Source organism: Hemibagrus wyckioides, linkage group LG22 (assembly GCF_019097595.1).
Source record: "Hemibagrus wyckioides isolate EC202008001 linkage group LG22, SWU_Hwy_1.0, whole genome shotgun sequence".
Lineage (NCBI taxonomy): Eukaryota > Metazoa > Chordata > Actinopteri > Siluriformes > Bagridae > Hemibagrus > Hemibagrus wyckioides.
The window spans coordinates 13,134,393-13,159,094 of NC_080731.1; the positions used below are offsets into that span (position 1 = coordinate 13,134,393).

Consider the following 24,702-nt stretch of genomic DNA (forward strand, 5'->3'; position numbering starts at 1 on the left):
CAATTTCCAGAAACTGTCAGAAGGCACCTAACTGACCTTTAACAAATGATATAGTAATATTTTTGGGGGGATTTCACACCTATGCTTATACAGTAATCCCCCGTTTATCAGGGGGTTCCATTCGAAACCCACCCACGATAAACAAAAATCCGCGATACATGGACGCCACCCCCAAATGCTTTTTTAAAAATTTTTTTTTTTTTTTTATTGTTTAAGCCATAAATGACCCTCCCACACTCTTTAAACACACACAGGAAACATTTGCAAGCATATAGCGAGATGAATTTTGGGTGAATTCGTAGAAATATCACACTTATAGTGAGTACTGTATGTATGTGTGTTCCTTGCCAGAAGCCTTTAGAAGGTGCGGAGCGTTTGGGCAACATAATAGGGCTTGCAGAAAAAGCGTAAAAATACAGCGTACACAGAACAAAACCAAACACTCGGGACAGTGACGCGCGAAAAACTGGGATGCTGGAGAATTCTGCTTCCCTTTCCCCAACTGCACGCATAGCCAGCAGCCAATCACAACCATGATCAAATGAATGGAGCATTCCGATTGGCCGGACTCGTTCCTCCAGCAGTACTGTATTTTGATTTTCAGCATCCCCGCACCGCGTTTTCCTAAACAACGCTACGTGTTCTTATTAACATTTTACTTCATTTGTAATTAATAATTCTTTTTATTAATAAATTACCTTATTTCAACATAAAAACAATTCACTATAAGGTTTGTGGATACCGTGATATACCGAGAAAATCTGCTAAAAAATTACCGTAGTTATGTTCCAAATAAAAATCTGCGATATACCGGGGCCGCGATAAATTATCCGCGATATAGCGGGGGATTACTGTATCATGAAAACATATATACACTATCACCATCATCATGGTTAATATAGACATTACCAAGCTGGGTGTAAATCTAAAAAGATTAGTTGCTGATGGGGTTAGATACATTTAGCTGAGGTGGGACATTTACATTAGAGAGCTACATTTTTCTAGTTTTGACAAATTCATCCGTATACTTTCACTGTGAATCTCTTCTTCCCATGTCATTTTGTCATCTTGTTCTCATCTGCTTCTCAGCTGTCAGTTTAAACACAGTAGCTGCAGGTTATTAAAATTTGAACAAAGCAGTCAGTTTTGTCAAAATGTCTAAACTCAGTATGATGTCTCGGGCTGTTCTGCACCAGCTTTTAAATTTTAATGCCAAAAAATGTCCTAAAAATCCTTAATAAAATTTCCTGCAGTTACCCTGTCAAAGAACTCAGTTTTTCAGTATATTTTATTATATTTTCTATTCTTGTCAGAAAAATTGTATTCATTGGCATTTTTCCTTTTTACCCTGAATCCCCTTTCCTCATGTTCGATCTCTGTTCTGCACATTATTTACATCTTTGTCGATTTTGTTTCTGCTACCCCTCTCTCATTTGTTTTCCCCATTCACTCTCTATCAGGTGCCCAACATTGGCTCTCTCGCTGTCCATCTCCCTCCTCTCGCCCTTCCTCTCGCTACCAGTCAGGCCCCAACGCCTCCCTTCCCACCCGGCCTCCCTCCAGACCCCCATCCAGGCCCTCGCGGCCTCCCTCTCACCCCTCTGCCCATGGCTCTCCAGCACCCCTCTCCACTCTGCCCAAACGCCTCTCCTTGGAAGGTACTAAAACACCTGGAGTGGGCCACCATGTTTGTTTGTTTGTTTGTTTTTTTTTGTTTTTTTTTGCGCTTTGGCATGGAATGTGCTGCAGGTTCACGTCTGTGTATTTTAACTAACAAGTGTGGATTTCTTTGGTTGGTTATTTTTTGAGTGAATTTGTGCATTTCTAACATCTCACCTTCCCACTACTCCTTCTTCTCCATCTCTCGGACTCACTGGTTTTGATTAGGCACAGGATTGTGCCATTTTTCACATATTTTTCACACGTCAGTCTTGGACAGAAAGTAGCCTTGTTAAATAACACGGCGCAATTCCACTTTCTTTCACGGCTTTAGTCTGGCAGGAGAGTTATGTCACCGACTGTCACTATGAGCTCATCTAATGAGCTACAGCCATGGATGAAGTTGTACTAGTAATAATTAAAATTTCTTATTGTGTCGCTTAAGTCACTGCCAGATTAAAACAAGGAGAACTTTGTTTTCAAACATTTTGTCTGCCTTTTTTTTTTTATTCGCAAACCTGATAAAAAGGGTCAGTCACTTGATCGGAATTAAGTAACTTGAAAAATCTGACCGTTTGCCACAGAAGATGCTACAAATCTGCAGAATCGCTTAAAAAAAAATCCACCATCCTGATGAACTTACGTGATTGCTGTTTCCTACCTCATCCTCATGGGTAGAAGCTTGTTCGCTATTGCATTGATACATAATTGGCAGAGAGAGTCTCTTAAGGATAAGATCAGAGAAATATCAAGCTCAGAAAGAGATGAACTTGACAAAAAAAATGATAGCATTAATTCTCACATGCCTGAGTTTTGGGTAAAATGTTACTCAAGATATTGTTAGCAGTGCTACATTTGTTGTTTCTATCTAGGGAGCAGTCAGGCTGAGCACAGAAAAATGGCTTATGTAGTGTGTATCATGAAGCCTTGCTCTGTTATCGAATGACAGACAACCAGGAAGGGTGAAAGCTTTTGTTTGCCTCATCTGACATGAAGATCTGTACATCTGCTTATACTATGTCACAGGACACTGTACATCAGCTTCCACATGCCTATAATTGACTAGTGGCAGTTTACATGAAGAAATAATGTTATTTAAATTGTTTGTTTTATTTTGTAGTTGAAATCCTTTGTCACTCAGAAGAGGGAAAGAAAATAAAGCTCAGTATTGGTGAAATCAGCCAATCACGTGGCAGCAGCACAATGCATAAAATCATTTAGATACAGGACAAGAGCTTCAGTTATTGTTCACATCAAACATTAGGAAGGGGTCATATGTGGGATCTCTGTTACTTTAACGGTGGCATGGTTGATGGTGCTAGATGTGCATTTCATTGTACTTCGCAGATCACACTTTCCCTCATTCACATGTTTGTTGTGAAAATGAGCTGAAGCTCCAGACCTGTGTCTGCATGATTTCATGTGTTTTGCTGCTGCCATGTGATTCTGATTTGATAACTGCATAAATGTGTGTGGCAGGTTATCCTATTAAAGTGGGTGGTGATAGTAAAGTGGATACTTGTATGCAAGTGATTTTTAATACCTGCTTTGGCTGTTTGTAGCTCTTTATCCTAAACTGACCTCTGAAATCTGCTGTCATTGAGTCATGAGAAAGACTGATCTGACTTATGGTACAGTTAATGGCTGTGGACCTTGGGCTCAAAAGCACTTCCTTTGGCATTTTTTTGGGAATTTTAACTCAAAATGTTCCACAAACTCTGAATTTTAACCGCTGAGGCATCGCTTGTCTTCACCCCCTATATCTAGTGCAATTTTTTATCATAATGCTTTTATTTATAGGTCCTCCTAGGATGTCTCCTAAATCCCAGAGGACCCCCAGGGCACACAGAATGCCCTCCTGCCGGGGAGCTGGCCCTCCTGGGGTGGACTTCATGTCACAGGGTGCATCTGGGGAGGCTTCAACTACTCCTCCTGCTCGTAGCAGCCCCTCTGGTGGCACTTGGTCTTCAGTGGTCAGTGGAGGTAAGGTATATGAGTGCCATTTGCTCAGTATGTATTAGTCAAAGTTTTAAGTAAATTTAGTTTATTTCAGTCAAGCAACTTTAACTCGTATTAAATCATCACGTTTGCAGGCAGTGCTTTTTCTTTAACTTGTTTTCAACATAAGCTGCATAAAGTTCCTAACTGGTTTAAAATCTTTTCTACAGGACACAGACCTCGTTCTCCTCGGCAAAACATTGTGGGCGGTGCGCCACCTGGCCCCTCCTCCTCCTCACCTTCTCCACAAGCTGGCACAGTGCCGGTGGAATCAATGGCCACACCCACTTCAACAACATCACCAATTTCAGCGAGTCCTGCTCCTAACATGGCTGCAATACCAGTAACTGAAGGTGCAGATCTGTTTAGAGCATGCATGTTGGGTTTGTTTAAGTCAGTGTGGATTCTTATATGTTAAAATGGTTCTTGTCTCTTTTTCTTTGGGAATGTAGCAAAAGAAATTAGGCACAATTCTCCTTCGGCCAACAAGGAGAACGTGAAGCCTGTGGAATCTTCCTCAAGCAGTAGGCCAGTTAGTAAAGGTGTGTGAGATTATATATTTATATATAGAGATATTATATCAGAACTCTCTGATACTCACTTTGCTTTATAAGTTTTTCCACTACCAATGGGTTCTTGGAAAACTGCTTGAAAAAAAACTATTGAATTTGAATACAGGGCAATGCATGGTGATCCAAATATGATCAGTTTTTGGTCTCAATTAGGAATACCTAAACACAGAAATGGAAGTAAAAGTCTGATCATCTCAGGAATGTTGTAAGAATCATGGCAAGTTACTTCATTATCACATTTAAACGCTTTGGTCAGGTCAAATCTGGTCAGATTTAAATGAATCTTATGTAGGGCAGCCTGTGTAAAAATGTGATATTGGTATTTAAAATGATGGCTAATATCCATTTACATTTTTTTTGTTTCTTCTTTTGTAGGATTTCCAAGCATGCCACCTGACCACAGAAAGCAAATAGACAATTTAAAAAAATTTAGTGTGGATTTTCGGGTAAGTTTTGTTTCTTCATAACCTGTGCATTTTGTATTTTATTGGTTAGCTAAGAATTACTCTTCTGCTTGTTTAGCTGCAGTCCAGCGCAAATCCAGAGCTTGGGGTTGACACCATGATGACGAAGTCTCCACGGGACTCTGGAGAGAAACTAAAGGAGTCACAGAGTGAGAAGAGTATAACTGGGGCAACAGGACCCAAGGTTTGTTCAGAGTCCTCTGGCAGTGAAGAGGTGTCAGCAGCGGTGGGTGTTGGGAGTAAACCTGGCACTCCCTCTCCCTCTCCCTCATCCTCTACTCTCAGCACGGAGCAAAAACGTGTACCTGATGTGACGTCTCAGGGTGTCCAGACTTCCTCACCTGCTGCCATGAAATCAGATGATAAAGAGGAGAAGAAAGACCCTTTACCAGAGTAAGTTATGGCATTCCCGTGTTTGAACACCACCTGCATGACTCAAATGAAATCACCAAAAAGACACAGGTTATTTATTTGCTGAAAGGAGCTACACTGTGATGAGTAATTGAGTCATAATTTAAATACTTGAGAAAGTGATTGAGTCTTTCAATTCAGACATTCTAACTGTTGTGCTTTTGCTTAAAACTGTAACACAGCCTATGCTGTTTCTTTCACGTTTTTACTTTGTATATGTTTAAATATGAGCCGATTCTGCACTGTCCACAACCCCCGATAATGCTACAGGCATCTGTTCCCAGGGGTCCAAGAGAGAAAATTCTGATTGATAGGGAAGAGGAAGTATGCCTCCTCTCCCATCCTGAGTGCATGGCCAGTGACACTAATCAGTCATGGGAAGCTGTGAGCTCATGTGGAAGTGAGCAGATAGTGCTTTCCTCTGAGTGCAGTTGATAAAGTTTCTGTTAGCTCGCTTCATGCTGATCATTTGCCCTTCCTGGTTGGCTGGTTGTCAAGTGATGGGGCAATAGGGGCAGTGTTTTTCATGAAATTTCCAGGAGTTGCACTTTAAGTGTTGATCTGCTAACTGATACAGGATAATCAGTGAAGTAGTCATTAATGCTACATCAGGCTGAAAGGATGAAGACTAGTATCGTGTCTGTCCAGGGTATATGAAGTTTCTGTTAGTTGCTATGGCATGTCAGAGCTCTCATGAACACACTGAGTGACTCGACCATGGGATCATGTAATCTTCAGCAGTTGGGAGCTGCCCCCCCCACCCCCCCGTTAATGAGCAAGTTAATGTGTCTTAGTTGTATTTATATCTTTCTAACAAGTTATTAATGTCTGTCTAATTTCTTGCCCCATGCAGGAGTGTTAGAAAATCAACTCTTAATCCTAATGCCAAGGAGTTCAACCCTAGACCTTTGTGCACTCCAGTGAGTATTTAAGTAATGCACCAATGAGAGCAATGATATGATTGATAGATTTAACATTTTCAGAGTTTCATCCCAAACCACACAAAAATGTGTCACAAATGTTAGAATAATAAAGTGAAGGGATAAACAAATAATAATAATAATAATAATAATAATAATAGCTGAGGTTTCACTTAAGACATGGTTCTCTATCTCAGCCCAAACCAGCCACTACTCCGACTCTGACACGACCCCAGGGTCAGCCGAGTCCTTCCATCGTGGTGCAGCAGCCTCCTGCGGTTTATAGCCAGCAAATGTGCTTCCCACAGGTGTACCCACTGACCCCAGTGAGCCCTGGAGTGCAGGTGAACATTTTCCACAATTCTTTAAAAAGCTCAGGAATGCCTTTTTGCTCCATCCCTTTCTTTGGTTTGTGTTCTAATCCTCTGTTTTCAGACTAATACTCCACTATATCTCTGTATTTTTGTTGTCTCCATCTTTATTGCACTGTGTTAACACTATCATTTGTTTTTGTTTTTTTTTTGTTTTTTTTCCCTGCAATTTGTAAGCATTTGTTTGAATTTTTATGTTTTTCCTGTCTCCTGAAACCCACCTTGCCTCTTTATTTTATAGCTGACTACTAGTTTCATGTACTCTGATTGGATAATGAAGATTTCTGCAGTTTATATGAATGAAGATGAAGAATAACTTCTATGTAATAGAAGCTATGATGAATATTGACTTGTGTGTATATACAGTCAGGTTCATAAATATGTGGACAATGACAGTGCTATTGTCTCCTGCTGTATATAGGAGTTGAAATGTACTACAGAATATGGGTTCAGAGTGCATTGTTTCTACACCATTCAGTTGATTTGGGACACTCAAATAAAAATGTCTCTTATTTCCGTATGTTTCAACTCCAGTATACTGCAGGTAGACAGTAGAATAATTTTGTCAGTTTCCAAATAAATTTTCGTATATGCTGGTTTTGTGTACATCATGGTAACTTGTCAGTGATGTTTGTTAGTTTTAGTTCTGTGTGAAATCTTGTTGCCAGTCATTTAGCTGCTGCTTTTCATTTAGTGATGTTAAAAGCGAATAAAAATCGTAACCAAATTCTCTAAGTTTTTGTTTAAGGTTTCCTGTCATATTGCCCTAAGGAAAGCCTGATGATACAGCAGTAGTTTCAAATGGTTTAGTATCAGACGTGCGATGATCAAACTAAAGACTGGTTCTTTTTTTTTCTGTTCCTTCTTTCCTCTCTCCATTAGAAAAGCATTATCTGGAAGGTTTGTGCAATTCTAAACTTTCTTCTTTTTTCCCTGTTGATCATATTATGAGATGTTTGCTTGCTTAATGTGCCCTTGCAAAATGGTTTGCCATTTCTTACCATAGTTGATAAGCTTGTATTTCCTTTCCATATTTTGATATGCAACACACAAATAAATAAATAAACCAATTATTTTGGTTTTCTTTGCTAATAAGGTTTTCATAATTTACAAATGGGCACCTTGTTTAGTTTTTTATACGACATTTTGCTTTTTAATTATCCTTAAAGGTTTATTTGCATGATTATTCATTAAATAAGAAAGAACAGTGTTCAATATACATGATATGTACAGTTCATGGGTTATGTACTTGCTCTGCCTCCACAACAGGACATATGTAATTAGTAAGACTTGATGTTAAAAATGTGCCTTTAAGACTGTTTGAAACTGACCGACCCCAATTTTTCCAAGCTACACTGACCGCATAGCATTCTGCCCAAGTGTAAATGGTGAAGGATCTGAGACATGCCACCTCTGTACAAACATGGTAGATGTTCTCAGCAGTACGATTGCAGTGTTAAAGTTAGCTATAGCATAAAACAAACATTCACTGATGTCATGGCATGACCGATATAAAGATGGTCACAAGTGCTGTCATGTGGGTTGTGAGTTGAGGTGCTTTTTTTCCCCCCCATCCTACTTTTCTGAGACTCACCCCAGGCCACTCTGTGAGGTCTGTCACAATATAGCTGAGAATCAGACAGCCTAAAACAGGACCTCTAGAGACCACTGGTCCATTGAAAGATTGTTGGTTGAAGGATGAACCCTGTGTTAAACTTTTGTTTCTCCTCCCTCAGACTCCTACGGTGTACCACCTTCAAGTTCCTCATGTGACTGTAAGCCAGTCCAAGCCGTTCAGACAAGGTAAAGGTGAGAATGCATTTTTTCAGAGGAGTGTGTGTGTGTTTGTGTGAGCTAGACAGTTTGATGGATATATTCGTGCGCTGTGGTCCTTTTGTAAAGATGCACAGACTGAATTGACTGTATCATTAATCATATCGTTAAATCTTTGTCACAAATATAGAACGTATCTGTAAGAGAAATTGCTTGTGTTTTTTATACATAAACAAATGAATAATTTTCCTTGTAATAATCTCAAGTACCCAGTATGCCACAGCAAAGACCCGAGCAGCATCACCCAGCAGGCACGTCACCCATGATGCACCCTGCCACAGCTGCAGGTCCCCCAATCGTAGCCCAGAGCTCCATTTACTCCACTCAGTATTTCACCTGCAACCCTCCACAGTTCAGCAGCCAGCCGCTTGTGCAGCAGATGCCCCACTACCAGTCACAGGTATGTATGTGGATCAGTACAAGTTTAAAAACACACACACACTCCAAATACATCAATGTGATATTAACTTTATATTAGTATTATATTATTTTGGTACTTGATTCGAATCTTCTTTGAGCCAGGAAGTTAATAATTCACAGTGTAAAGCAAAAGTGTTAAACAAAGTGTTTCTCCTCCCAGGCTCAGCATGTGTTCAGTCCTGTTATGCAGGGAGGTGCAAGGATGATCACTACCAGTCATGGCCAGCCCAATCTGGCCTCCTCTTCCACAACCCAGTATGGTGAGCAGACCCACCCAATGTATGGTAAGAACCCCCCCCCTTTCCCATCAGTTATTTTCTGATATCCAGATTTTCCCTGGGTTGTTTTCTGTTACATATTGTACCCTTTATGCATCACATGCCTACTTTCCAATCTGTTGTTTTTTTCAGCCACATTAACTACTGCATTTCTTTTGCTTTTTCTTTTAATCTCAGCCCCCATCCCCCAGCAGTACACACACCATGGGGCCACCCTCCACCCACATCCCCCTCAACCCCCACAGCCCTCGGCCACACCCACAGCTCAGGCCCAGCAGAGTGGGCAGCATGCCGGCACAAGCCACGCTGCCAGCCCCGTCCAGCACCCACAGCACCAGGCGTCTCTCCACCTGGCCAGTGCAGCTCCCCCACAGCAACAGATGTACTCTGCCTTGACGCCAACCCCACCCTCCATGACTCCTGGTCCAGCTCCTCAATCCCCGCAGGCTGTGTACATCCATCCTCAGCAGGTTCAGCACTCGTACAATCCCAACCACATGGCTCACGTGCAGCAGGTCAGTTCTTCTGATTTTACCAAGTAGTATAATCTGTCTCTTAAAATGTGATGAGAAAAGCTATAAAAAGTCCCATTTATAACCCATTTTACTCATGAGTACAGTAAAGCAGCCTGAGGTCCTCACCTGAGGCTTATAAAAGTTAACAGCATTTAAACACAAGCCTCATCATCATCTCTTCATGTTACAGATTTCCCTTCCTTCTTGTGAGGAACTAATTGCTCAAGTCAGTCAACTTAAATGAATAATAGGACCTAATAAATAAATAAAAGGAAAATGCAGGTATTTTAAAACGTTTCAGTGATCCTCCATTACATCCCCAAGACAGATCTACTGAGCAGTCATTTTAACAGCCAGAATGTGATCAGAAGCTTCCGGTGGATTCAGCTAACCAGCACCTTGATCTGCTTCTAGATGTCTTGACAGAATGATTGTATTATACTGCTGTGTTTGCCTGTCTGACCACATTGTGTAAGGAGCCACAAAGTTAGGAAGTAAATGTAAACATTTCTATGTAGTTTCCTGAAACATTTTACATAAAACTCCACCAGATCAGTTTTCCCAGACCTTCAAACACCACGAGAAGGATTGTTTATTAAAAAAAAAAAAAAAAATGTAACCCTCTTTTTGTCATTCCATTAACGTTGCAGGCACACATGCAGTCAGGGATGGTGCCTCCACATCATGGCACTCCATCTCACCCCGTCATGCTGATGGCCACACAAGCACCTGCAGGCCCACAGCCTCCTTTACCCCAGAGCACACTCAACCCAATCCCTGTCTCCTCAACCACACATTTCTCCTACATGGCACATCCTCCAGGTATTCAGTCAACATTCTCAGGACTAAACACTGTAAACATTACCATAAAAATTTCTGTGAAATTTAAATCGCAGATACAAATTAGCATCCCAGTTTTCCAGCGCAGACATTGTGTGTATGTGTGTGTGTGTGTGTGTGTGTGTGTGTGTATTCTGAAAATGGGTTTTTGGGGAAGTGGTAGCTCAGTGCTTAAGATGTTGGACTACTAATCCTGGGATCACCAAAAGCTGCCACTGCTGGGCCCTTGAGTGACCCTTAACTGCTCAGGTCTATAAGTCACTCTGGCAAATGGCATAAATGCAAATTTTGGCATAGGTAAAAATATATAAACTATGCAATTTAAACATTTTTTAAAAAATTGCTTCTCTCCGCCTTCTTCTCAGTACAACCTCACCATCAGCAGCAACTTTAGAGAAGATGAAGATCGGGTATTTTCAGCTGACTCCAGTTGACATGCTCTTCTCAACCCCCTGTGAGCTACGGGCAAGACCGATCCTTCACCTGCTCCTTCTCTCCTTGCCCAGTGAAATGGCCACTAAACCATCGATCATGCTGCACTGCACTTCTGCTAAACTATCAGAAATTAATGCTAATGAGCAAAGTTGCGGTGAACAGATGTTTGTTTTTTGTTTTTTTTTTAACACAAGTTTTAACATGAGAGGGACTGTTTTAGACGCCATGAGTGAAAAACTGAATGTCAAGAAACTGGAACTTGCATTTTGTTTGCACCTTCTAAGTAACAAATTCTTCCAGTGAATTGACAGTATTAACATTACTGTTAAATGCTGCTGCTATTGCCGTGTTCAGGAACTCGGGGTAAAGGAAAAAACGTACAAAGCAAAAATGACTCTAATCAAATTAAACAAAACAAAAAACTTCCAGTGATTTTAAAATGTTTGGCAAAAAAAAAAAAAAAGGATTAATTATTTATTAATCAAACTGAACGGGCCCCAGTTACATCTGACTGTCATAAAACTGCTAAGTTAAAGAAAAACAATTTTACTTTGTAGATAATATAAATGAATAAAAAAAAAAAAAGAATAAAAACATTAAAAAAGTTGTAAAAACTGTTAATGGCTTGTGTTTGATCATTGTTTTCCTTTGTGTTTAATACAGATTTCTATTAAAAACAAGCTAATGTTAGTAGACACAGAAAACCCAGTGTCACGTGGCATGAGGGTGCGCCACCATGCTTCAATACACCTCGCTGTAGATGGTGTGTTATTCAAGCCGCTGAACAGTAATCTTATTAAAGTGAAGAACACCTTTTAATACATCTACCATCATTTTCATTAGGGTTGAGCTGTGACTTAAATGATCATCTTGCATTCTCTTTAAACCCGTGGGTGAAGCCCTTGTGCCCTGGAAGAGAGAGCTTTGTGTCTTCACGGTTCAAGTGCATCTCTCTTTATATTTTCACGTCTGTAAAAGCACGGTGGTAGTGAGTACAGGGCCAGATTTTATTACAGTCAGAATCCTGTGAGCTGCGAGTCGGTCACCTGCAGCAGTTCAGATGCACTCCGAAGCTAATCAGGAATTAATAAGGAACTAGAGCTGTGGTGTTTGAGCTCTGTGTTCCTGAAGTGTATTAGTGCTTAAGATACTTATTACTATTATTAATACTCCATTAGTGGTGTTAGACTTGCAGCACTTGAATCTGTTTAGTCTGAAGCTGTTGCTTCATTTTCTCTAACAGTAGTGCTAATAATACAGCTAGCTCTAATTCCAGCCACAGGTTTATAGTAATGCCCTTGTTTTAACTCGTTCTCACTGACGTATGCAGGCGATCTGCATAATCAATAAACGTGTTAATTTAAAAAAATAAAAAATAAATAAAAAAATAGACCAACGATATGCTTTTGTGATCTGTAAAAAGATGTTTAATATTTATTTATTTATTTATTTGGTGAAAGAGTCAGAGTTTTCCAACACACCACAGGATTTTCTGGTTTCTGTTCAATTGGAAATTATTCCAGTTAATTACTGCAATTAATGAGTAATATCACCACAATAATTTGCTATGATATTTCCCCCCCAAAAAATGATTTGCAGAGCTGTATCCAAGAATGTTGTGCCTGCTAAATGCTTTTTATCTTACCAGGCATGGAGTAGAAACTCGACATGACCACTATGTATTAACATTCCCCCAATTATTTATTTATTTTTATTTTATTTTTGTTAGAGGTTCATGTTTCTGAGTGTGGACATGAAAAGAAAATTAATCGCTGCCCTTTTTTTTGGGGGGGCATTTAAGCATCCTTCCTCCTTCGAGATGTTCAGCTTCTTTTCAAATGGTCACACACACAATGATGCACAGTTACATTCACCCTGCAGTGAAATGCTTCAGAACGCTTCAAAACATTTCACCGCATGTTGTATTGGGTACGATTGTGTATGAGAGAGGGTGTTTTATTGCCCAAAGAAATGGCAGCAATTAATTTCCTTACACTCAGTAACACGAGCAGTAAATTGGGTAAATATTCACACTAGTTTTGAGTTATTCAGTATAGAACATTCTTACACAGAAATATTTCTTCCACTGCGAAGTACACAATTCTGTAACCTTTAATCGTCTTTGCAGTGTGTTTAAGTAACTCTCGACAAACTGTAACTACTTTAATTATTAAAAAAAGAAATGGGAGACTAGATTAAAATGACTTTTATTGCACACAATTGTAAAAATGTGAGGAACAGTGATGTATAAAAAAAAATTGTAAGTGCTGTAATAAATATTTTAGTTCGTGGTAAAAAGAGCGGACTTTATCAAAACGTTTGTACAGGGAGGTGAAAAAGGCATTAAACCTCCAGTCACGTATACCACTGACATGAGGCGCAGTAGATCAAAAAATGTTATCAAAAATGTTAAAATTATTTGTAAAAAAAAAGTCAAATAATTTCTCTCAAGCAAAAAAAAAAAAAAAGACTCTTTTTGGCTCTGAGGTAATAAACCTAAAAAAAAAAAAAAAAAAGCAGAAAATTTGCACCTTTATATATTTCAGCTCCTCATGTAGTCACAGAGCGTGTCTCAACACAGCATGACTGCTGCAGGATGACAGCTGGGAATCTCCTTCACACTGCGACTTGGCTTCAGTAGCAACCAGAGAGAAGGTTTTGGCTTCAGTGCACTTGGCTCAGCATGTCAGGTTGGTCTTTCTCAGGAACGGTGAGGTACTGCCTAATGGGGCTTAAGGAGTGATCTCTCTCCCTCCGCGGCCGCCATCTTTCTGTGTCTGACTGCAAACATTTACACCGAAACATTTTAAACAGCTTACACTTTTCACATCATTCCTGTTTCTGTGTGCTCCTTCAAGCTGACGAGTGAAACAGACCACATACTTTTTCTTTTTTCACTATCCGGCAGTTTTCACTTACACACATATATTTGGGGAGGACGTTGGAGTCACCACTGTAATGGAAATCCTGGCCTGACTTGGTCAGTAGCTGGTCCAGTTTGTCTACTCGTCGGCGCAGGCCCTGGATGCTCCCCTCCGTCTGCTGCCTGCGCAGACTCAGTGCCTCCTGCTGAGAGAACATGCACCTGCGCAGCTGTGCCTACAACAGAGGAGAGTGGGGGGGAAAAAAAAAAAAAAAAAAAAAAGACACTCAGCGTCTAGAATACAACAAGAGAATGCGGAAAAAAAAGCCATCTTATAATGAAATAATAAAATAAAATTAATTGTAGTGATATTTTTCACACTAATGGCTAAATGACAGTCGCACTGTACCTTCAGGTTATCTTCATGCTGCCTCAGCTTTTCTCTCAGCACTTCTCCTCGCCACTGCTCGTCCTGCAGACAGGAATAATCACAATCGTCACCATTTTATGTTCTCATTAACGTTTAATTAAGTGTTGCTCTCTGAAAATCTCAGCCCATACTCTGCTGCTGGAGGCCGCTTTCCCAGTGTTCAGTGCTGCGGATGTGTGGTTCTCCTCGTCACTGTCCATGTCTGAAGTGGTCATGGGCTGCAGCTCTAGCTCTTTCAAACCACTGTCCAGCTCTGCTTGCACTTCAGCTCTCAGCGAGCGCGCAGTATCTTTAATGTCTTGCATATGACCGTCCTCCTCTCCCTGACTCCAGAGCTGAGGACACAAATCAAAATTCTGCCATAATTAGTGCTCCTCTTTCGCTGAATTCATCCGACTAATTTCAGTGGTGCAAATCGTGAATAAGCGCCATAAGCAGCTAATTCTATTAATGTGAGCAGAAAATGTCGACTAAATACTTCAGAATTCATTCTGCTGCTTTCGTCAGCAGTCACATCATCAATAAATACAAGTGAACCGGCTCCTGGCAGCCATCCATGTCCAAGCATAATACTTTGGCGGTATACTTTGGTTCATGAGTAGTTCCTTTCTACATTCTCTTCTCACCTTTTTTAAAATTTCGCAAATTCTCATCTGCTCTTCCTGTTTTTGACGCTTACCAATAGATTACATCATGTAGTAAACCCTCTGTATTTATGCTGCTGATGGCTCCATTGCGCTAATGCTTCCTATTACAAATCTCAAATATCGTCAAAATATACTTTACCTAGGAAAAAAGCTTTTGAAGTAAAACAAACAAACAGTCATTTGACTTTGTTGTGGCCTCGATTCTGCTTGGATCATCTGCAAATTTTAATCAGTTCATCTGCTGTTTATGTTGATAATTCCACATACATCTAACTTTGAGATGAAGTTTCATGAGATATTGAGGTAATGAGCAGAGTTTGCATGTGCAGGTTACCATAGTCAAGGTTAAGCAGGAGTAAAAAGGCATGGGATTAAAAGAGCAGTCCTATACCCAGCTTCAGGCATTCTTATAGAATATGATATTTCAAACGATCTTGTAGCAAGAAATCAAGGAAACAGCTCTCACCTCAGCCTGCTGTAGTTTATCTGCACGCTCCCTCTCGGTGGCAAGAGTACCTTGAAGAATCTGGATGTCAGAGCGGCAGGTTTCAAGTTCCTCCCTTGTTTCTCTTTGCTCCTCTGCACTGGCACATAGCCTGGCCTCACTCTCAACCAGCTCTTGTTCTACAAACACACACACATCCCCGTTTTTTCACCACTGACCAAGTGTGCAACCAAACAGGCTACAAATAATTGTGTGTAAGATCAGTGATCAAGTAAGACCCTATACTTCAGTATGAAGGCAGAAACTGACTGGGGTGTAAACTCACCCAGCTGTGCCACTCTGTCCTGCAGTAAAGCACACTGCTGCTGATCTGCCAGCAGGAAGCGTCTCTGCTCTTCTAGCGTTTCCACAGCAACCGTGACCTGCTCCATCTTCTCCACTCGCTTCGACAGAGCTTCCTCTAGAGCCTGTAGCTGAGCCTGCAACTTCTGCTGCTGCTGTCTCTGTAGCTCCTCCAGCTCTGAACTCTGCTGCTGTTGGATCATCAGGCGCTAAATGTAAAAAGGAAAAGGTGACTGCACCTTAGTATTATTCTATAAAAAGGCTTTGAAACATGCATCATAGAATATTAGTCATGTACGTTTGTAACTGTGTTTCTGTTTTCACCTCCTCCCAATCTGAGGAAGTTAGAATCACCTGGATAATGTACAGTATATGCCACGATGTCATTACCACCAACACTCCTTAGGACTGAAAGTGCATGGTGATGCCAAGGTGACAGCAACACACTTCCTGGAGCAGCAAGTCACTAATTCCCCTGACCATTTCCCATGAGGAGAACAGGCAGTAGTAATGATGCCTAGCAGTAATGATGTCCAGCACCCAGTGGGCCAGTCTGTGTATAGACAAGGGAGTCCCTTATGCCTTTCCTCTGTGACAGATGAAGAGTTGAGTGGGACCCTATCATGTCTGTTGTCCAGTGTAAATTAAACAGCAGTGATACAAATCTGCCAGATATAACAAAGAACACTCTGCTTGCCTTAATGGAATGCTACAGGATCAATTTGTTTGATTTCTAAAACTAGGTGAAAAGGACCTTGGGTATAAAATCCCAGGTTCAACCAGAAGGTCATTATGTAAGGTCAGAACATTCAGTTCTCTCATGCTTTTTTGCTAAAGTGCTTGCGAGTGAAAAGATACGTGGGCACTTCCCACTGCCTAGCAGTTCCTGAAAATAAATCAGTTAAGGATCCAGTCAAAATGATGACCATTTGAGGACCAACTTTTACTTAAGAGCATACAAATCCTAAGTTTTGGGCAACTCATGTTTAGAACATTTCCCGGACTGCCAGGTTGTAGGCTTGTCAGTTTGTGATTGTGAGAAACTAAATCTTTTAGCACAGGTGACCTGGTTGGAATGCAAAATCCCTCTCTTCAAGATTGAACACCATAAGTGTTGGAAAACCTTTCCCAGATCTAGGACACAGAGATCTGCAGACACCACTCTCTACAGCACACAATGAGGCTAATCATAGATCACACCTGCTGTCAAAAATCTCTTCATCCTCAACAGGAGCACACAAAGCGAAAATGGATTGCCAAGCAGAAAAATGTCTGCAACATGAGAAACATCGGTCATTTGTCTATAGGTTGTAGACCATTAGCCTCTTAGTTACATGTGCTAAGCTTCTGAATTGGTGATTTATTCAAACCAAGCATTCACATTCTCAGACTGCTTTCTGGGCTTCTTGTTATGATTATCAGACATCACTAGACATCACTAGTAAGCTGTTTCAGCTGTGCCATGTGGGCCAGAGTTAAAGTCCAAATCTGATAAGTGAACAGGCTTTGCTTATATCAGTACATGAGGCAAGAAGAAGAAATAGATGTATTGCTGAATGACAGTGGTGGCTATAGCAAATACTGTGTCATTGTTTTCAGTGTGAATAGTAGGTATAGAGGTGACTCTCAGGCAGTTTGACGGAGTAAAACAGAACTGCATTTATTCAGTAAACTTGGAAACGTTTCATTAATTTTTGCCTTTGAATACATCAAATAAACACAAAAATATGAATAGTATTTAAAAAAGTGAAATTAGGTGAAATTAACTTAAACGAGGCTGTTAGACATGACAAGATTAATTAATATCCTACACATGCCTGTGTCATACATTCATTTAATTTAAAGTATAACTGTACCCCAAACATATTTGTTACTTTACCTCCTCCTGTCGCTCAAACTGCATCTCCTTCTTTTCCACAGATGCCTCAATCTCCTTCAGCTGCTGCTCCAATTTGTCTATTCGTTGTTGTCTCCTCTGGATTTTGTCCTGCATCACAGCCTTCTGGTGCTGCTGCTGCTTCACAAATTCATCCCGCTCTCGCTGAGCATCTTCTACCTCCTGTACGCAGAAATGCAACATGGATGATGGCTGTTATTTCTTTTGGGATGCTTCCCTGTTTCCTAAGTCTCAAAACTCACTCATACTGGAAACAGCAGTCGCTGGGACAAAATAGATTATTATTTAAAATAATTTCTATTAGGGATAGAGCAACTTTTCCTGAAGATAGAAACTGTGTGTAAATTATTAACACAGTCAATCAGGTTCCATCTGATCACCAACAAAATAAACCTCAAGAAAAGTAAATACTTTACATTTACAGTATTTTCATTTGTCACAGTTGAGTATGTATTTGTCACACACAAATTTCCATACATGTGAGTTTTCTAAAAAAAAAAAAAAAACTGACCTTGAATTGAATGTCCAGAGTAATGAGGGCAGTAATCAGGTTGAAAGATGGTCTAACACTCCTTATCAGTTTAAACTCAGATTAGATACACGGGTAGATTTTATACACACCTTTTTAATTTTCTCTAGCTGAACTGTTGAGTGTGCAATATCTTCCTTTAGTTTATTCAGATCCTTAGATTTCTCTGTAGGGAGCAACAAATTAGCCACAGATCACAAACATATACAAGTTTTTTTTATTATCAATTAAAACTAGTATAGTATAGTATAGTATAGTATAGTAGGTTGGGTTATATAACATTTTTGACCCATTCCACCGACATTAGTGAAGCACATTCATATACGACTACTGAAGTTATCAACAGAGCTCAAACAAAACTATTAGCAATTAATAGAACCTGTTAACCATTAATTATGCTTACACTGGCACTCAAATCTCATTTCAGACTCATAAGAATGTCTTAAATATGGCTTAAACCTTCTAGTTGTTTCTGGGTTGTGGCAGCATCTCTGTTGACCTCTTCTCGGATACTTTGGGCATGTCTGTGCTCCAGCTTCAGCTTAGCCAGCTCTGCCTGCAGTTTCAGCAACTCTGCCTCTGCTTTTCTCACCCCCTCCTCTGCTGTTTCCTGACATCTGCAACAGCAGATAACAGCATTTAAAGCCACTTTAATATAGTTCACAGAGTAAACACTGCTGTTTATCATAATCATAGACTTGCTAGTCTAAATGCTGCAGTATTACTAAAAATACACAGAACAGATACCTCTGAGCATGTGAGCGGCGGGCCTCCAGGTTGGTGCACTGCTCCAGCAGGCTGCTCCTCTCTATGGCTGCGGCATTAGTCTGCTCTTTCAGTGTGAGGATCTCCTGCTCCTGTAGCCTCCTATGTCTCTCCCGCTCAGTCTGTTGCTCCTGCACCTCCTTCTCCACCTCCTGCAGTTCCAGACGCACCTGCAAGGCACAACATACCAATTCCACAATTACTCGTTCACAGCAGAAAATCTTGTGCTAAAACCAACCAAAAAAATTAATATATGTTTGTATTTATTCTTTTTCAGTGGAAAAATAATAATAATAATATTTTATAACATAATAAGAGAACTGCTTGTTTTTCTGTATGCTGAATAATGGCAGGAAACCAAGTATAGCAGGAATAAGAAATTCTGGCTTTAAATGACTTAGGGCTCACCTGTAGCAAAGTCTCCTGGCTCTTCTCCAGCTGGTCCAGTTTCTGGTTGTGTTGAACCTTCACTCTCTCTAGCTCCACACTCTCCAGTTGGATCATGTCCAGGACCTGCTTCAGCTCTATACACAGAAAGAGAACACAAGATCCTGAAAATAGATTCCTAACAGCCAACCGTTCTGTGAGAACTCAGGACCACATAACATTAGAGCTGAATTTCACCGGCTAAATACTATATATGAAATCTTTTTGCATTTAAACACAAAAAACATTAAATTAAAATGCCAGAGATCCCTTACACTACATTAAGTTGCCTAATGAAGACCTGAATCAATCAATTAATGTAGAAACGGTTATCTGTAAGTAAATACATAGCACTTGTGGCACAGTTTATTCTGAATTTTAAGTAAACTAAACATTAATAAAAAATGATAATAACAATAACATTCACTTATTAGTTTCACTCTTTTCCCAGTCTAAAATGCATTAGATATATGCTAGTCTTTAATGTAATGCAAATTTGATAGCCAGAGTAGAACATAACAAAAACCATGTAGTTAGCTGAACATCACACTCATGTAGTATAGCTGAACCAAAATAAGATTTCTAAAAATTCTGCATCCTACTGTATTATGTTAAAACCTTGAAAACAAGGCTACCCTGCAACATGTTGCCCACAAACCTAACATGTGTGCCCACTAACTAAATGATTCTAACATCACTTTCTGTGGCCTGTGCAGATTTATTAATCCACATAGCAAAAACTATTCTACATTGAGCCAATTAGCATAGTTACAGCGAGGTGAGTAGTGCAACAGGTTGTGGGTTTCAGACTGAGTCAGTGTGTCAAACCATAGTGAAGTGCAAAAAATGTAAACATACATACCAAAGAAAAAAATAATAATCACATTTTTGGCTGGTTGTTGCCTCGATGGTAGCTACAAATAAAAACTGCCTGGTCACAACACCTGTAATGTTGTAAAACACATCTAATGTTCTGTGTTCATTTACACTAATCCCTGACTGTGTGTCTGTTACCATGCAGGAGTAATATGCAGAAGTGCTCAGATGTTACCTGCTTTGTGCTTGTTGATGACTGCACGCTGATTCTGCATTTTCTCGTGAATTTTCTTCTCTTCCCTTTTATACTGAGCCTGTCTTCGTCTCCTCTCTGAGAGCTGGGAGTCCAGCTCCCCCTTTTGTGCAGCCAGAGACTGCACATCCTCACGCAGCTCCTACACATGCACACGTCCATTTCGTCCACAGACGAATCATGATGTTTCCACATTCCAATCACTCACATATGCAAGTCTAAAGCTACTTGTGGTATATAAGCATTTATACGCAATGCATATCTTCATGTACTGACTCGATGAACAGCATTTGTAAACTTTAGAGGAAAGAATTTGTTGTATACATGTAAACAAAGAAATGCATGGCTACCACAAAACCTTACAGAAAGTGGAACTGGAATTGCTTTGCATTTTGTCAGTGTAATATGTTATATACAACTAAAACGGATTTAGGAGGACATTCTCTCACATCTATCATATTCTATGATTATTAGAATGTTAGATTTCTTATTAGCATTATTTTGATAAATATGAATGTAGATTTGAATATAATAGTTGTATTTTTTTAAATATTTATAAATTCAATTATTTATAACCTTCATTCTATAGGAATTCTGAGTAACTGAGCAATGTCATGTGCTATAGACACAGTAGGTAGAGATGTGTCTTTAACAGATAACATTTGTACCAATGCTACTTGGTGGCTATTACAATAGTTAATATTGTGAACCTTAATGTGTTGCTGCAGACGGTGTGCGTCCTCTTCTCCCTGCCTCAGCACCTCCACCAGGCTCTGCCTGTGCTTTTCCACATTTGCCCTGACAATGCCCTCCTCTTCCCTCCACTGCTCTAGCTTCCTGCCCAGTAAAGACAGCTGTTCCTTCTGCAGCAGCACCTACAAACACACACAAACACACACACGTAAGTGAGCTACAAATGAGCAACATATTTATGCCAATAATTATGTAGTCTAATTATTCATAAACAGCTATTTTAAACATAGACAAATAAGTTATTTTAAACACAGACATATCTTAAACAACAGATAAATAAGTACAATGCCACTGATTTTATACTAAAATATATAAAGTTGCAACTTTACAGATCAACTGTACTAGCTCCTATTTTGCTAATTTCTGATAATATACATGTAGGCCTTAGATGTGGGTAATGCGTCATGACTTCTGCTTTTATTTCCTCTTTGTCAAAACACATCTTGTGCTTGTCTGTCTGACAGAAGCACAGTCATCAATCACACCTTACTGAGAAATGTTGTTTCTGAAAGCAAATAATGTCATTACATACAATCTGAGGCATAACTTCTACACCCTTTTTAAGGCTGTTATTTATTTGATTGTTTGTTACATCAATAAAAATTGACTTTATTTTTACTGTGCAGGTCAATCTTTTTAAATCACACTGCTTATGACTCGCTTATTGCAGAGAAGAGTTTCATTTTTGTGCCTTCTTACTATGACTGAGCACATATGCTATTCAGTGTATGCTACAGTGCAGATGTAAGGAAAAACCAACTAAGACAGCTGATGTGCTGCTCAAAAGCAATTTGTGCATAATATGTGTTTCTAAGTCGTGCTATAAAGTCTGAAGGCGAGATTAAAATTTTTGACATCTTTTTTTAAACAGGACCGTTAACATTACCTGGGTGTTTAGATGCTCCAGCTCTTTTCTGCGGGTGTATAGAATATCCTCAGAGTCTCTGTAGCCCATAAAAAGATTAGCCTCCTGGTACTGTGCCTCTCTCAGCTCTTTCTGCATGTCCTCCATTCTTGACAACAGACAGACAACATTGTGGTAAGAAAAACAAAAAAAGACTAAGAAAAGCTTTGAAGGACTGCTGTCATATCACAAAAGAAAGACACTTACTTAGTGTTTACCCTCTTCAGATTTCTGTTGACTTCATGGAACTCTGCATCTCGAGCTTCAATCGCCTTTTCCACCTGTTTTAGTGTGCTCTCCTGATCCTGCTTACATGTTTGCAGATCTTTTACCTCTTCTTGAAGATCCCTGAGACAAAGATTTGGACATAACTGTCTGAAGCCAAGCAGTTTTAAACTAAGCAAGAGTATCATATTGTTTAAAATAAGTGCTACAGGATTGTTTACATAGTCAGAGTAGTACCGGATTTGTTGTTTGGTGTGTGTGAGCTGTCGGGTGCTATCCTGGGTTTGCTGTTTAATCTCCTCAAGCTCACATTCTGTCTCTTTTAACTTCTTCTTAGCTTCATTGTAGCACTGCAGAGTGTCTTTGGTCTATATATATAATACATAATATATACAATAAAATAATCATGTTTAAATTGATGTGAATTATTTTAAGACTTCTCATATTGAAATGTAGTGCTGTGTGGTTGTGGCAGACCTTAGTTCTGGTATCCTTCAGATCTGCTTCAGCCTCTGACAGGAGGCGTTCTACCTCTCGTAGCTGAGTCCTGCGTTTGGAGAGAGTTTTCCCCAGACATTCCACCTCGTCCATTACAGTGTCCTCTTCTGCATGACTTACTGAACTTTCCAATAGCCTCCTGTCCGCAGACACAACAAAAATACATATATATATATACACACACACACACACTGCTCGTAAATAAATCATATCTAGCTTAACTGATTTCAAACATCAAAAAAGGTTCAGAGTATAATTCAGACTGCAAGCAGGTGTAAGAATATAGTGCAAACTGTGAGCGGGTGTGAGTGTAGTGTGTAGAGTGAGAGCGGGTGTGAGTGTAGCGTGTAGAGTGTGAGCGGGTGTGAGTGTAGTGTGTAGAGTGAGAGCAGGTGTGAGTGTAGTGTGTAGAGTGTGAGCAGGTGTGAGTGTAGTGTGTAGAGTGAGAGCGGGTGTGAGTGTAGCGTGTAGAGTGAGAGCGGGTGTGAGTGTAGCGTGTAGAGTGTGAGCGGGTGTGAGTGTAGCGTGTAGAGTGTGAGCGGGTGTGAGTGTAGCGTGTAGAGAGCAGGTGTGAGTGTAGTGTGTAGAGTGAGAGCGGGTGTGAGTGTAGTGTGTAGAGTGTGAGCGGGTGTGAGTGTAGTGTGTAGAGTGAGAGCGGGTGTGAGTGTAGTGTGTAGAGTGTGAGCGGGTGTGAGTGTAGTGTGTAGAGTGAGAGCGGGTGTGAGTGTAGTGTGTAGAGTGTGAGCGGGTGTGAGTGTAGTGTGTAGAGAGCAGGTGTGAGTGTAGTGTGTAGAGTGAGAGCGGGTGTGAGTGTAGTGTGTAGAGAGCAGGTGTGAGTGTAGTGTGTAGAGTGAGAGCAGGTGTGAGTGTAGTGTGTAGAGTGAGAGCAGGTGCGAGTGTAGTGTGTAGAGTGAGAGCAGGTGTGAGTGTAGTGTGTAGAGTGAGAGCGGGTGTGAGTGTAGTGTGTAGAGTGTGAGCGGGTGTGAGTGTAGTGTGTAGAGAGCAGGTGTGAGTGTAGTGTGTAGAGTGAGAGCGGGTGTGAGTGTAGTGTGTAGAGTGAGAGCGGGTGTGAGTGTAGTGTGTAGAGTGAGAGCAGGTGTGAGTGTAGTGTGTAGAGTGAGAGCAGGTGTGAGTGTAGTGTGTAGAGTGAGAGCGGGTGTGAGTGTAGTGTGTAGAGAGCGGGTGTGAGTGTAGTGTGTAGAGTGAGAGCGGGTGTGAGTGTAGTGTGTAGAGTGAGAGCAGGTGTGAGTGTAGTGTGTAGAGAGCAGGTGTGAGTGTAGTGTGTAGAGAGCAGGTGTGAGTGTAGTGTGTAGAGAGCAGGTGTGAGTGTAGTGTGTAGAGTGAGAGCAGGTGTGAGTGTAGTGTGTAGAGTGAGAGCGGGTGTGAGTGTAGTGTGTAGAGTGAGAGCGGGTGTGAGTGTAGTGTGTAGAGAGCAGGTGTGAGTGTAGTGTGTAGAGAGCAGGTGTGAGTGTAGTGTGTAGAGTGAGAGCAGGTGTGAGTGTAGTGTGTAGAGTGAGAGCAGGTGTGAGTGTAGTGTGTAGAGTGAGAGCAGGTGTGAGTGTAGTGTGTAGAGAGCAGGTGTGAGTGTAGTGTGTAGAGTGAGAGCGGGTGTGAGTGTAGTGTGTAGAGAGCAGGTGTGAGTGTAGTGTGTAGAGAGCAGGTGTGAGTGTAGTGTGTAGAGAGCAGGTGTGAGTGTAGTGTGTAGAGAGCAGGTGTGAGTGTAGTGTGTAGAGAGCAGGTGTGAGTGTAGTGTGTAGAGAGCAGGTGTGAGTGTAGTGTGTAGAGAGCAGGTGTGAGTGTAGTGTGTAGAGAGCAGGTGTGAGTGTAGTGTGTAGAGTGAGAGCAGGTGTGAGTGTAGTGTGTAGAGAGCAGGTGTGAGTGTAGTGTGTAGAGAGCAGGTGTGAGTGTAGTGTGTAGAGAGCAGGTGTGAGTGTAGTGTGTAGAGAGCAGGTGTGAGTGTAGTGTGTAGAGTGTGAGCAGGTGTGAGTGTAGTGTGTAGAGAGCAGGTGTGAGTGTAGTGTGTAGAGAGCAGGTGTGAGTGTAGTGTGTAGAGTGTGAGCAGGTGTGAGTGTAGTGTGTAGAGAGCAGGTGTGAGTGTAGTGTGTAGAGAGCGGGTGTGAGTGTAGTGTGTAGAGAGCAGGTGTGAGTGTAGTGTGTAGAGAGCAGGTGTGAGTGTAGTGTGTAGAGAGCAGG

At 40.7% G+C, this 24,702-nt stretch overlaps 2 protein-coding genes across 13 annotated transcripts in view; one reads left to right on the top strand and one right to left on the bottom strand.

The window, feature by feature from the left end:
- atxn2 (ataxin 2) overlaps positions 1-13,232 on the top strand; it is a 30,097-nt gene extending 16,865 nt beyond the window's left edge. For 2 of the 9 annotated variants that reach the window (XM_058375295.1, XM_058375293.1), the window contains 16 exons: positions 1,461-1,658; positions 3,460-3,642; positions 3,828-4,010; positions 4,110-4,199; positions 4,605-4,675; positions 4,752-5,086; positions 5,958-6,024; positions 6,222-6,368; positions 7,278-7,295; positions 8,132-8,204; positions 8,435-8,628; positions 8,809-8,932; positions 9,104-9,441; positions 10,092-10,263; positions 10,439-10,530; positions 10,647-13,232. In XM_058375295.1, coding sequence (XP_058231278.1) covers positions 1,461-1,658; positions 3,460-3,642; positions 3,828-4,010; positions 4,110-4,199; positions 4,605-4,675; positions 4,752-5,086; positions 5,958-6,024; positions 6,222-6,368; positions 7,278-7,295; positions 8,132-8,204; positions 8,435-8,628; positions 8,809-8,932; positions 9,104-9,441; positions 10,092-10,263; positions 10,439-10,515 — 2,270 coding nt within the window. In that variant the 3' untranslated portion in view covers positions 10,516-10,530; positions 10,647-13,232. The remainder of the gene's footprint in view (positions 1-1,460; positions 1,659-3,459; positions 3,643-3,827; positions 4,011-4,109; positions 4,200-4,604; positions 4,676-4,751; positions 5,087-5,957; positions 6,025-6,221; positions 6,369-7,277; positions 7,296-8,131; positions 8,205-8,434; positions 8,629-8,808; positions 8,933-9,103; positions 9,442-10,091; positions 10,264-10,438; positions 10,531-10,646) is intronic. The other 7 variants (XM_058375301.1, XM_058375294.1, XM_058375296.1 and 4 more) reach the window with 5 other exon arrangements.
- The window catches only part of cntrl (centriolin), a 34,809-nt gene continuing 23,013 nt past the window's right edge, over positions 12,907-24,702 (bottom strand). For all 4 annotated transcript variants that reach the window (XM_058375291.1, XM_058375289.1, XM_058375290.1 and 1 more), the window contains 17 exons: positions 22,489-22,648; positions 22,249-22,379; positions 21,994-22,134; positions 21,769-21,895; positions 20,840-21,004; positions 20,112-20,271; positions 19,043-19,158; positions 18,617-18,804; positions 18,329-18,486; positions 17,962-18,035; positions 17,323-17,502; positions 15,427-15,652; positions 15,123-15,280; positions 14,141-14,344; positions 13,989-14,051; positions 13,636-13,815; positions 12,907-13,497 (listed from right to left, as the gene is read on the bottom strand). In XM_058375291.1, the coding sequence (XP_058231274.1) occupies positions 13,381-13,497; positions 13,636-13,815; positions 13,989-14,051; positions 14,141-14,344; positions 15,123-15,280; positions 15,427-15,652; positions 17,323-17,502; positions 17,962-18,035; positions 18,329-18,486; positions 18,617-18,804; positions 19,043-19,158; positions 20,112-20,271; positions 20,840-21,004; positions 21,769-21,895; positions 21,994-22,134; positions 22,249-22,379; positions 22,489-22,648 (2,548 nt within the window). In that variant the 3' untranslated portion in view covers positions 12,907-13,380. The remainder of the gene's footprint in view (positions 13,498-13,635; positions 13,816-13,988; positions 14,052-14,140; positions 14,345-15,122; positions 15,281-15,426; positions 15,653-17,322; positions 17,503-17,961; positions 18,036-18,328; positions 18,487-18,616; positions 18,805-19,042; positions 19,159-20,111; positions 20,272-20,839; positions 21,005-21,768; positions 21,896-21,993; positions 22,135-22,248; positions 22,380-22,488; positions 22,649-24,702) is intronic.